General features: G+C 45.7%; 1 protein-coding gene and 1 long non-coding RNA gene across 3 annotated transcripts in view; one reads left to right on the forward strand and one right to left on the reverse strand.

Annotated features, from left to right (window-relative positions):
* XTBD1 (XRN2 binding domain containing 1) overlaps positions 1–4325 on the reverse strand; it is a 36963-nt gene extending 32638 nt beyond the window's left edge. The window contains exon 1 of one of the 2 annotated variants that reach the window (XM_085617973.1): positions 3999–4325. In XM_085617973.1, coding sequence (XP_085474099.1) covers positions 3999–4201 — 203 coding nt within the window. In that variant the 5' untranslated portion in view covers positions 4202–4325. The remainder of the gene's footprint in view (positions 1–3998) is intronic. The other variant, XM_085617972.1, reaches the window with a different exon arrangement.
* Positions 4326–4377: 52 nt separating this feature from the next.
* On the forward strand, positions 4378–10858 carry LOC146810906 (uncharacterized). Its single transcript, XR_014966645.1, has 2 exons — positions 4378–4425; positions 10502–10858. It is a non-coding gene; the product is annotated as an uncharacterized LOC146810906 (long non-coding RNA).
* Positions 10859–11506: the final 648 nt, after the last annotated feature.

Here is an 11506-nt window from a genome sequence, read left to right on the forward strand (position 1 = left end):
TACTTATAGGCATGAAAAACAAGCGCGTAAGTGAAAGTAAAAATGACGAGGAGAGGAGGAGGATGCAGGGGGAGAGGAGAGAGGGGGGGGCTATGCCCGTTTCCCTTGTGGGAGCGAGCAGGAACCATCTGTTAATTACAAACAGATGGTTTTAAAGCTCGCTCCCGCAAGGGAATCGCCAAACGTGCATGCGTTGTCATTCAAAGCAATGCAATGCGTGCACGTTTTTGGCCTAAAACGCGAATCGATTCTAAGAGGTCTCCTCCTATACAGGTAATAGTGGGCGTCTGAACACACCAATTCTTAGAATGGTGAGCCCAGCATTTCCCTCCAGGCTGAGCTATGTATTTACCGCACTGAACGTTTGTGTCCTAATTCGTGGTGCAATGCTGTAATCTGGACAGCAGTGGGTAGTTTAAGGTGTACGCCTTCTCAATTGGAGAGATTCTTGCCAATAAAATTAATTACTCAGCACCTACATCAATGAATCAGATTATTTGCCTGTCAGTCTATCACACTGCCAGCATTGTGTTCTAGCCTGACTCTTAATACACAGTCATACTATACATTTTTACTTGGACTCCCTGCCCACTGTTGTCACAAATTGCAAATTATGGACAACCATCTTCACGACCTTCTCGCCTAAGTATCAAAACGCTCCACTAAATTGGCTTCCAGGCGGATGAAAATTAAGGGACGTTTAGAAGCATCAAAGTTTCAACATTTGCCATCAGTCAATCTCAACCTAATTTTTAACTTATACAAGAGGGGAATGGGTGTGGCCCAATGGTAGAGCAGTCGACCTTGAAGCTGGTGAACCGGGTTTGAGGTTCGGCCTGGTACGCTCATCATCCTGTGATTCTGGGCAAATCATTTAATCTCCCAGTTCCTAACAAAATAAATGTGTCGGTCTGTAACGCAACCGGTGCTCATGTAAAGCGCTCCGATACTTTTGGGTCGACTTCGCTCTATATTAAACTACCACCCCTGCGCCCCCCCCAAAAAAATCAGATCAGCTTTCATAGTGCCATGAGCCTCCTTGGAGTGGTAGATGCCAGAAAATAAACATGCACAGACAAAGCCAATAATTTTGACTTTTGTACACTGTAAGCAAATAATAGCCCCCGCATGCTGCAACTGGTCATACTGCTAACACGAACACAGAAATGAAGATAGACACCGATACAGATGGATGCCAGGCAGTAACTCGTACTATGTTGGCCACACTTAGAAATGAGTCTCAAAAATCCTGGCAATAAATACCCCCATAGAGGAACGAATCACTTTTGTTCCAAATAAGAACAAACATTTGCAATGCACTAGGTCTCACAATACTAAAGGTTTGAGCTATTTGAGTTGCAAATAATAATGCAACACCAATAGTATAAACTTTTATTAATGTGAGACCGATTTCATTGCAAATTATTGTTTTACTTAGGTTTGTTTGTGGTACTATGTTCTTTTATTGTTCGCCACAGCTGGTGTACCAGTACGCTTGAGTGCTGTTGGCAAAGTTAAAGTTCGTACCTCGTTATGGAGCGTGTGTGCGCTTTTGCTTATTTGTTTGAAAGGTAGAAGCGTGATGCATTTCAAGCACATGCAGCGCGCCTCTCTCTACCTTTTGAGCAAGTAAATCAGACGGTAATAGCCAAACATTATGTAACATATTTCTGGGAAAATAATAACCGTCCCCTGAAACAAAAACTTTGCAAGCCACCCCCAAGTCATAGAAATAGAACAAGTAACAAGAGGTTGACAATGTATTGGGCGCCAAAAACACAGTTTGAAACAAGCCAATACTTTACTAAAATCAGATTCCTAACCGCGGCAATAAGCTATGTATATTTAAGTTTGTGGAAGCTGCATAGCAGTTCCTTGGTTGCACCAGTAGTGCTCAAGGGTTAACCTCGTGTTGTTGAGACCTGGCTTTCAACTTTCACATCGCCCTAACACACGACTTGCTGCTATGTGATCTCCAGGTTTATTGTTGCGTAGCAGAATGTGTGGACCCATCTTTCTGCCCCTGGCACTTTTTTCAAGACAGTTTACCCTTCATGCCCTTGGTAGTATTTGTTCAAGGTGCACTGCATTTTCTCACATAGAAGAGAGATGTAGAGCTATGAATTTTTAAATACATAAACCACCCAATGGGAAGATCTTAGTTCTCCCCCGCCCAAGGAACAAAAACATGAATAACGCATTTTTACCCTAGCAGCATTACAACGGGTTATGACGGTAGAAAATTGTTCACAGAAAAACATGCAGGCGGGGTAATTATTGCAAAAACTTAGAATTCCAATTCAGGTGCAAACTAACATTTGCACCCAAATCATGTTCACCATGCCCCTGCAATTAGACCAGGAGTCACATTTTCTGTAAAGCCTTTCTTTAATTTGCTCAGTGTTTCTAACAGCACCTCTGATTTCTTTATTCATGCGGACAATATGCTGCTGCACTGTTAATTGAGATCGCTACTGAAGCACATCAATAGCTCCCACTGGGCCAGCATTTTACCAACTAAGCCAATACGTTCAATGTTAGACACCATCTCCTCCATGGGAAAAGATTTACGGCTCCAAAGTTGCAGGGCGGAGGGATAAGAAGCAGTGACGGAGCATACAAAAAAAGCTCGCCATTATTTAATATAACAAAGAATACCTTTCTGCCCAATGTAGCGGTGATGTCAGGAGGCGGCTTGGAGGACTTAGCGCGCACCATCCATGCAGCGGGAGCCCTTGGAAAAGACGCTGTCTCAGGGAAACCCCACAGCACACAGGGTTTCCCAAACAACAAAGGCACGCTTGTGCCCCGGGGAGACCGTACAGTAAGTTTTGACACAAGAGCACTCTAGTTAATCACCGACTCTCCTCTCAATTACAACAAATTTGGGAGAGGATATGGTCCGTCGGCTAAACTGCCGACTTTGCTGCTGGAAACCAGAGTTAGAGCCCCGAGGTCGCGTCCGCATCCTGCGATTCTGGGCAAATCACTTAATCTCCCCGTGCCTGAATGTGTAATGGAAATACGGTGCTCATGTAAGGCGCTTCAATACCTTCGGGTCGAGCTCACGCTATATAAATATGCAACAAAAAAAACCCCAAAAGCAAGCAAGGATCGCCAAAGCGACACTGCGACAGCAGTGCACTGAAGAGAAGGGGCGGAGTACGCCCTCATCCCCATGTGCCCAGCGCGCACCTTTAATGCATGCTGCCTCCACAGAAAGCGCACTGTTTTCACAGGAGGAATTAGCGCTCATCTTTTAAATAAAAACAATTACTAAATAGAAACACTTTCACATCGCAGGAAAACAGTTACAAAACCTTCTATCCAATATAAAAAGATACAAGCCCAATCCACTTCAAAACAAAGCCCAAAACCAAACAAATATCCAAGAAAATAAGTAGTCCCTTAAAGAATATATAAAGAACTGTTGCGTGATGAAAGAGTAGTTAGTCCCTGCTGCATGGGAGGAACGGAAGAGAAGAAGGATGGGCAAAGAGGCAGGACTGACCACTGGCAAGCAAGGATTTTTGAACAAATGAAAAACAAAAAGCAAGCAATGGGTGGAGTTGGAACTCCACAAAGCACTTACTACAGGTCGCTAAGCAACGGCGCAAGAGCTGCCTAGGCTCGACCTAAAAATGGCTGCTCTTGACTCGAACCTGGAACTCCAGCTCCAAAATCAGCAATTCTCAACAATTCTGAATTAGGCCTGCCTGCTTACGTGAGGGACTGCACAACAAAAGACAGTCCTGGGATTTGTGTTCAACCACGTGCGCGTTTTGAGAGCAGTGGCCCAATTTAACTTCAATTGGTCAAAACTGAAATAAGACAACTTAGATAATGCTGAGAACGCTAGCAGAGTTACATTTCTTTCTATTTCTCGTTTTTACACCCGAATCAGACACCCTCAAAAGTAGAGACATCGTTACACGAGTACCTTCGGTTTCGACAAAAGTCAATGCAGGAAGAAGAGCAGCAGAGCGGGTCATACGTACCGACAGCCCATGAAGACGTGATTGGCCCAGACCATAGAGAGTGCTAGCAGATGATCGATCTGATCAGGGTCCGGGTACGCCTCCATGTTGCGGAGTAGGAACTCCATGCGCGCCTTCCACTGCTTATCACTCTCACTGAAAGACTGAAAGGTCTGCACATACTCGGCCACCTTCCGATTCCCCTGCACGAACTCCTCGACCATCCTGAAGCCGAGATTAAGCAGTACAAAAAAGCCAAACTCTTCCAATCCCGATTCCCGAACCGGATTGGAGTGAAATCTTCACGATCCCACAAAACACTGCGGGTAGACGTCAAACACGTACCACCAACCAACGACAGGCGACGTAAGGCGCAAAAAATATCCCACAATGCTTTGTACTTCCGACCTGTAAAGACTGGTATAGACAATGCCGCGGTTTTAGCTAGGTTTGTATTGGGCAAGGAATACCTACGGTAGCGCGGTACAAGTGTGAATGAGTTCATTGAGCCTCGGTTACGAGTGAGGTCCTGCTCTGAATGGCATAGACTTTGCCTCTAGTTTGGTGGTGGCAATCATTGTCTGGTTGTGATCGGTGAGAGTTCTGAATCCGTCCACTCATTAAGTTTCATTTAACTTGAACTCGTCAATAAGCCAGGGAAAGACGTACGACTTCAAAGACAGTTGTATGTGATAAATTAAAACAACAGAACATCATAGCTGCCATGGTTTTTGATTGCTATGTGTGACACTTTAATAATTTCACTGTAGTTATGAGTGACATTTCAACGACTATGGATGACAATTAGTTTCTTACGAGCAAAATGAAGACAAGGGAAACCTAAATATCAGAAATTACAACCATTTGAGCAAGGAGAAACTCTAAGAAAATCTTTAAACTGCTGCAAAGCACCAGAAATGGAAGGTCACTTGGTAAGTAGAGAGGTGGCAAGGGGCATGCTGATTGGGAAAGAAGCATTCGACCTTCCTGGTGAACAGACTGAGCAGCATGGACAATGCACATGCCCTAAAATGCCTGTTTCTAAGCACTAACAGACACAAAAGAAAGACCAGAGTCTGGGGAGTGTAAAGCGACACTGAAAGAATAGTGTTTTTAGATGTATATTTTTTACATATATTGAATCTGCTGCGCTCGTGTATTAGGCTAACACACATTTTTAAAGCATATTTAGTAAAACTTGCCTCAACTGCGAAGTATCCAAATGGGACACTTGTTAAAAACACGTTTGCATGAACAGATTAGGGTTGGCAAAAATGTTGGGCTCCTGATTCGAAATCACATGGAAATAGCACTGTAAAATGCAGACGTTGTTGCATTTGCTTGCTTCAATGTTCGCCGCTGGCATCTGTGTGAAAATTCTATGTCAGGACAGGAGGCTCCGATTATGCTTTCTCATTTCTTTATTAGAAATGCTCAGCAGCCAATTAGAAAACAGTAGATAAAAGAAAAACTACAGAACCCATGAACACCAGGGTATCACGTGACCAACCATAGAGACCATAGTATAAAAGGTCACGTAGAAAGTAACACAGCCTCTTTCTTTACTGCTCCGCAGCCAGTTAAGTGCTTCTTTTCATATTACTTACTTGATGATTTGTATTTTTCTAATGCTGATGTCTTGTTAACGCTCGCGCTTGCTTCAAATTCCTCGCGCTCTGCAGTCTGCCTGGCTGGTATCGGCTTTTGTTTCTCGGCTGTTTCGCCGCTTCTGTTTGCGCGTGTGGCGGGGGCGTGTGTTTCATCCCCCGGTGTCCGGGCGCTTTGCGCCCGCGTCTACAATCATTCTAGTGGAGCGGGACTCGCGCGCTGTGCGCGACCGCCTCTTTATGTTTACCGAGGCGGCCATTTTGAGGCTTTTCTTCCGTGTTTTCACAGAGATTTCCTTACGAAGGTTGTTTTCTACACAACGCATGCCCACAGCCTCGTGTTTTTCTGCCCCATTTACGCCTTTTGCTTATTAAATTGCATTGGGCTGTACAACAAAGCATAGGCTCTGCCTAGAGTGTATATTTTACAGCAAGCCCTCCCTCCACATTTAATTATTAGTGGTGTGTGCAGGTCCTCCCTGTACTGTTGGCTTGCTGAGGGGTTGTTCACTCTCCCTGCATTGTGCCTTTGGCATTATAGAATTTTGTTATCTTGTGGGCATTATTGTAACACTTTGTGTCACTATGAATGAATATTTTGATGAAGATGACTACTATTATGAGGATGACGCCTCTGGCTTTTTGGAGCATGATTTGGTCGAGGCTTTAGACCAGGGTGTACAGCACTCAGTTAATAAGGCACTTGCTTGTGCCATCAATTCCTTGAAACGTCATTTGACTCATTACGCCAAACAACAGGGCTGGTTGCCATCCACACGTTCGTCTTCTAAGTCCCCTGTTAATCCTCATAGGTCGGACTTGAAGAAATTGGCCAAAACTCTAGCCTCTGATAAGTCTTCCAATTTGACCTCGGGGGCGCTTCGGCATCCACCAGCAATGTTACGGACACTGATGGTACTCATTCCTCAGCTTCCACTGATCAGGATGTTCCTCCGCCACGAAAGAAGTCGCGTAAGGAGCATTATGTGGATGCTCCTACACATTCTCCCGTATTAACTTTCGAGCCTTTGGACATTTTTCATCCACATTCATCTCATGACTTCCATCCCCTGCTGTGGTGGAGTATGTTCAAGCTCATATTCGACAACCCTTTGAGAAGGATGTCAGGGCCCGCCTTCGGTCCGAATGTCCGCGTCCGGATCTCGCCGACCATTTAGCGGACACTCCGGAGATTGATCCCACAATGGTCTCCTACCTCAAAAAATATGCCAAAAAGGGTCTTGACAGATCCTGGCGCTCCTGCCAGGACAAGTTGCTGGATTTGCTAGGGCCTCTCACAAAGATTTTAGATCTCGGGTTTCTGGCCAAAGAGTCTTCGGCCCTTGTTGACCCTGATGAACTTATCGAGTGGTCTCAGAGGGCTATTTGCCAGTTAGGTAATGCCAACTGTGCAATTTCCAGTGAGCGTCGCCGTTCTATTCTCCTTAAATTGGATCCCAAAGTGGCGGAGCTCTCCTCATCCGAGTCCGGCCCTTTAGCTCAGGGGCTGTTGTTCGGTCATCCTTTTTTGAAAGAACTGACGAAGTTTGTGGCATCTTTCATCGGCCTTGATAAAGCTCAAGCTTCGCTGCGGCGAGCGTTTCGACCGGTTTTTGCCAGGGCCAGACGACATAGGGGACGCTTGTTCGGCCGTGGCTCTCAAAACTCCCAGAGGGGATTCCAGTCCCAAAGAGGCGGTGGTCAAGATTCAGGCTACAGCACCCGTTCCCAATTCTATCCCTCTCGCAAAAGGAAAGAACAATATAGAAAGGGACGTTCCGGCGGAAACCAAGGTGGCTACCAGGATTCCAACACTTCAGGTGAGCTTGATTCCAGCTTCCGATGTGGTTCTGGGGGGGCGAATACGATTTTTTCTGCACAATTGGCGTTTAATCTCCAAAGATGCTTGGGTGCTGCAAACCGTTCAGGGTTACAAAATAGAGTTTTATCAGCCCCAACATCAAACCCTCCCTCCCATTCCTCTGTATTTCTCTCTTCAAGACCAAGATTTTATTTCTGCAAAAATCAATTCTCTCCTGGAAAATGGGGCAATCGTTTAAACTGTTCGCCATCCCCAGGGGTTCATCAGCACGGTTTTTCTGGTGCAGAAGAAAGGGGTCGGTTCCCGCCTAGTTCTCAATCTGCAGGAATTCAACGGAGGTGTCGTTTACAGACACTTCAAGATGAAGGGAATTCACCTGTTGCGCGATCTTCTTCGCAAAGGGGATTGGATGGTTCGCCTAGATCTCAAGAATGCGTACTTGACGATTCCCATCTTTGAGCCACATTGGCGGTTCCTGCAATTCCATTGATAGGGGAGTTGGTACGAGTACAAAGTTCTCCCGTTCGGCCTCTCGTCCGCACCTTGGTGCTTCACGAAACTTCTGAGGACCGTCGTGGAATGTTTGCGCGCTCGGGGTGTTCATTTAATAATATACCTAGACGACATTCTAATCATGGCAGAATGTCCCCTCAAAGTCTTGACACATCTGGAGTGGTCTATCGACCTCTTGCAATCTCTGGGTTTTCTGGTGAACCCTCAGAAATCAGTCTTGATTCCATTGCAGGTGATAGATTTTCTGGGCTTCCAGGTCAATTCTCTTTCACGTCAACTTCTCTTACCCAATCAAAAGATTCGGTACATCAAGAGGGAATTGAATTCGGTTATTTCCAGACAGACTGTGTCACTGAGATTATTAGCACGAGTTGTCGGTCTGTTGGCGTCCTCCATTCAGGCGATTTTCCCGGGTCCACTGCATTACAGGGCACTTCAACGTTTGAAGATCCGTCATCTCCCGAAAGGCCTTCGCTATTCCGATCTAATTCTTTCAGAGGAAGCGAGGAGGGAGATGCAATGGTGGTTAGACCACATGGATGCTTGGAATGGGCGAGCCCTGTTCGGTTCATCTCCGGATCTCGTGATAGAGTCCGATGCCAGCCTGTGAGGTTGGGGAGCCCGGTGCGGTCCCGTCTCAACAGGGGGTCGTTGGTCCTCCCAGGAGTTGTCTCTCCATATAAATTGCCTGGAACTCCTGGCGGGTTCATTTGCGATCCGGTGTTTCTCTCCTCTTCGATCCAATTGTTGCATTCTTCTCCGCATGGACAATATTTCGGCGGTCCGGTATGTCAATAAGTTAGATGGAACGAAATCCAGGATATTGGCGGAGATTGCCAAAGATTTTTGGCACTTTTGACTGCAACAGAGGATCACTTATTGCCGAATATCTTCCCGGTCGCCACAATCAGATTGCGGACTGGAATTCACGCCACCTTCGGGACTTCAGAGATTGGCGGCTTCATCCTCTCATTTTCCGTTCTCTCCTCCGGATCTGGGGTCAGTGTCACTTAGACCTGTTCGCTTCTCGCCTGAACACTCAACTTCCTCTGTTTTTCAGCTGGAGGCCGGATCCGAAGGCCCTGGCCACGGATGCGTTTCTACAAACTTGGCCGTCGGTTCTGTGCTATGCCTTTCCCCCGTTCATGATGAATCCCAGGGTCTTGACTTGCACGAAACGTTATCAGGCAGACTTAATTCTGATTGCTCCTCTGTGGAGGGCTCAGGCGTGGTTCCTGGTTCTCCTGGAGATGTGTTGTGCAGTGCCGCTCCTCCTTCCTCAGAAGTGGAATCTCTTTCTGGATCCTCTCGGCAATCCGCATCCCCTGCTTCTATCAGGCAATCTCTTTCTGCTAGCGTGGCGAATCTCGGGGATCACTGGTCGATCCCAGGCCTTTCACATGACGCTTCCAAATTTATCAGTGAAGCCTGGTCTCCCAATACTCAAACCATACAGAGGGTCATGGAAGCGATGGTGTGACTGGTGTGTTCAACGGGAGGCTGATTCCTCTTCATCGGATGTCTCCTTGATCATTAATTTTCTAGCCTCTCTTGCTTCCTCTGGTTTGGCTTATCGCACTGTCAACAACTTTCGTTCTGCCATTTCGGCGGCTCATATTCATATTGATGGTAAACCTGCGGGTGAGCATCCTTTGATTGCCAAATTGCTTAAGGGTATTCGTCTGGCGAAACCCCCATGTCCTAAGTACGTGTCTTTATGGGATGTATCCATTGTTTTGAAGTTTTTGGAAGCCTGGCCTTCCAATTCTTTGCATTCCCATAAGAAACTGTCAGCCAAACTGACCATGTTGTTATGCCTTGTTTCTTGCAAACGGGTGTCTGATGTTCGTGCTTTGGACTTGGCAGGTCGCAGTTTTACACCTGAGGGCGTCACATTTCGTCTTTCCAAACGTACCAAAACAAATACTTCCTCAATTACCTATCCTTCCTTTCCTAATCATCCCAACCTTTGCGTTGTTCAATGTGTCAAGGATTATGAGGTATGTACTGCTCCTTTACGTTTAGATATGCATGGTCAACTGTTGATTGCTTTGCAGAAGCCTTTTCGCCCTGTTACCCCAGCTACTTTGGCTCGCTGGGTTAGATGGCTCATGTCTGAAGCGGACATTGATGTTTCCATTTTTGGTGCTCATTCGGCACGTGGGGCTATGGCTTCTAAGGCATTCTCGATGGGTGTTACTTTATTTGACATCATGAAGGCCGCAGATTGGTCTTCTGATTCAGTGTTCAAAACCTTTTATTACAAACCAATTGATCATATTGCTTCTGTGGTGGTGGAGCAGCTTTGAACAAGCATAATCGGAGCCTCCTGTCCTGACATAGAATTCAAATTTTGCGAACATACGTGACAAGAATTTTCAATTCTATTACGGACAAGGAGGCGAGCATTATACCACCCGTGGTTATTGTTTTTCTGCACATGTTATGCATTTATACTGTTGTTTTTTGCATATGAATTATGTTTAATGCAATTCATTATTTTTCTCTACCCCCTCCCCCCCCCTATTTATGACTTCTTTCTATATACTGGATGTGTATTACGGCTGTATGTCTCTTTTCAGGTTCTGACCCGAAGTAGCGGTGTTGCTGTTCCTTCTGGCTTATCCTGTTTTCCATGCTCTTCTGTTTCCGATGATCTACTGGTGCCGAGTCCTGTGTTCTTCGAAGTGGACTTCTGCTGCTGCTGATGGTCTTTCTATCCCTGATGTTCAATGTTTTCTTGGACTTCCTGTTTTAATTTGACCTGTTTTCCTCACCAAAGAAAGAGGATGTGTTACTTTCTACATGACCTTTTATACTATGGTCTCTATGGTTGGTCACGTGATACCCTGGTGTTCATGGGTTCCGTAGTTTTTCTTTTATCTACTGTTTTCTAATTGGCTGCTGAGCATTTCTAATAAAGAAATGAGAAAGCATAATCCTCGCCTTCTTGTCCTTAATAGAATTGAAAATTCTTGTCACGTATGTTCGCAAATTTTGAATTGTTCTCCCCTGTCCGGGCTGATGGATGCAGTGTGAAGGACCATGTTTTTTTAAAACGGCGGGTCAATTGTTAGTAGTTAATTGATTTCCAGTGCGCGCTGGAGTAGTTTCAATAGAGCAAGTTGACTTTAGAAAAAGGCCAGAATGTTCCCCCTTTGGACCAACAATGCGGTTGATTCTATGAGTCTTAATGATGGACGTAGAAGCGATGTGCTGTTCTGGGGTTTCAATATTTGTTTAATAAATATGGCCCCAAGGGTGAGGGCCATTGAAATAAAAATAAAGTGGTAGCCTATTAACACTTAATGGCCACTCGTGTGCACTTCGCATGCTGCTAAATGGCACTAGTGTAGGAAGAGACACTCGCTCGACACTCATGGTGTAGATACGTGGGTGTTGAAGTTTTTTAGAAACTTTTGTGCATTTTACGCTATCGCTGTCCCTAAATTCAGTGTGGTCTGTGGGGCTACCCGTGGAGTGCCAGATGGGTAGTTAGTCCTTAACTGACCGTTAGTAATATTGATGCACTCAGCTGCCACGAGAATTCCCCGGCACCGTCCAGACTGCCGCTCTGAGCAGCACCT

The sequence above is a fragment of the Triturus cristatus genome, chromosome 7 (assembly GCF_964204655.1).
Source record: "Triturus cristatus chromosome 7, aTriCri1.1, whole genome shotgun sequence".
Taxonomy (NCBI): Eukaryota; Metazoa; Chordata; class Amphibia; order Caudata; family Salamandridae; genus Triturus; species Triturus cristatus.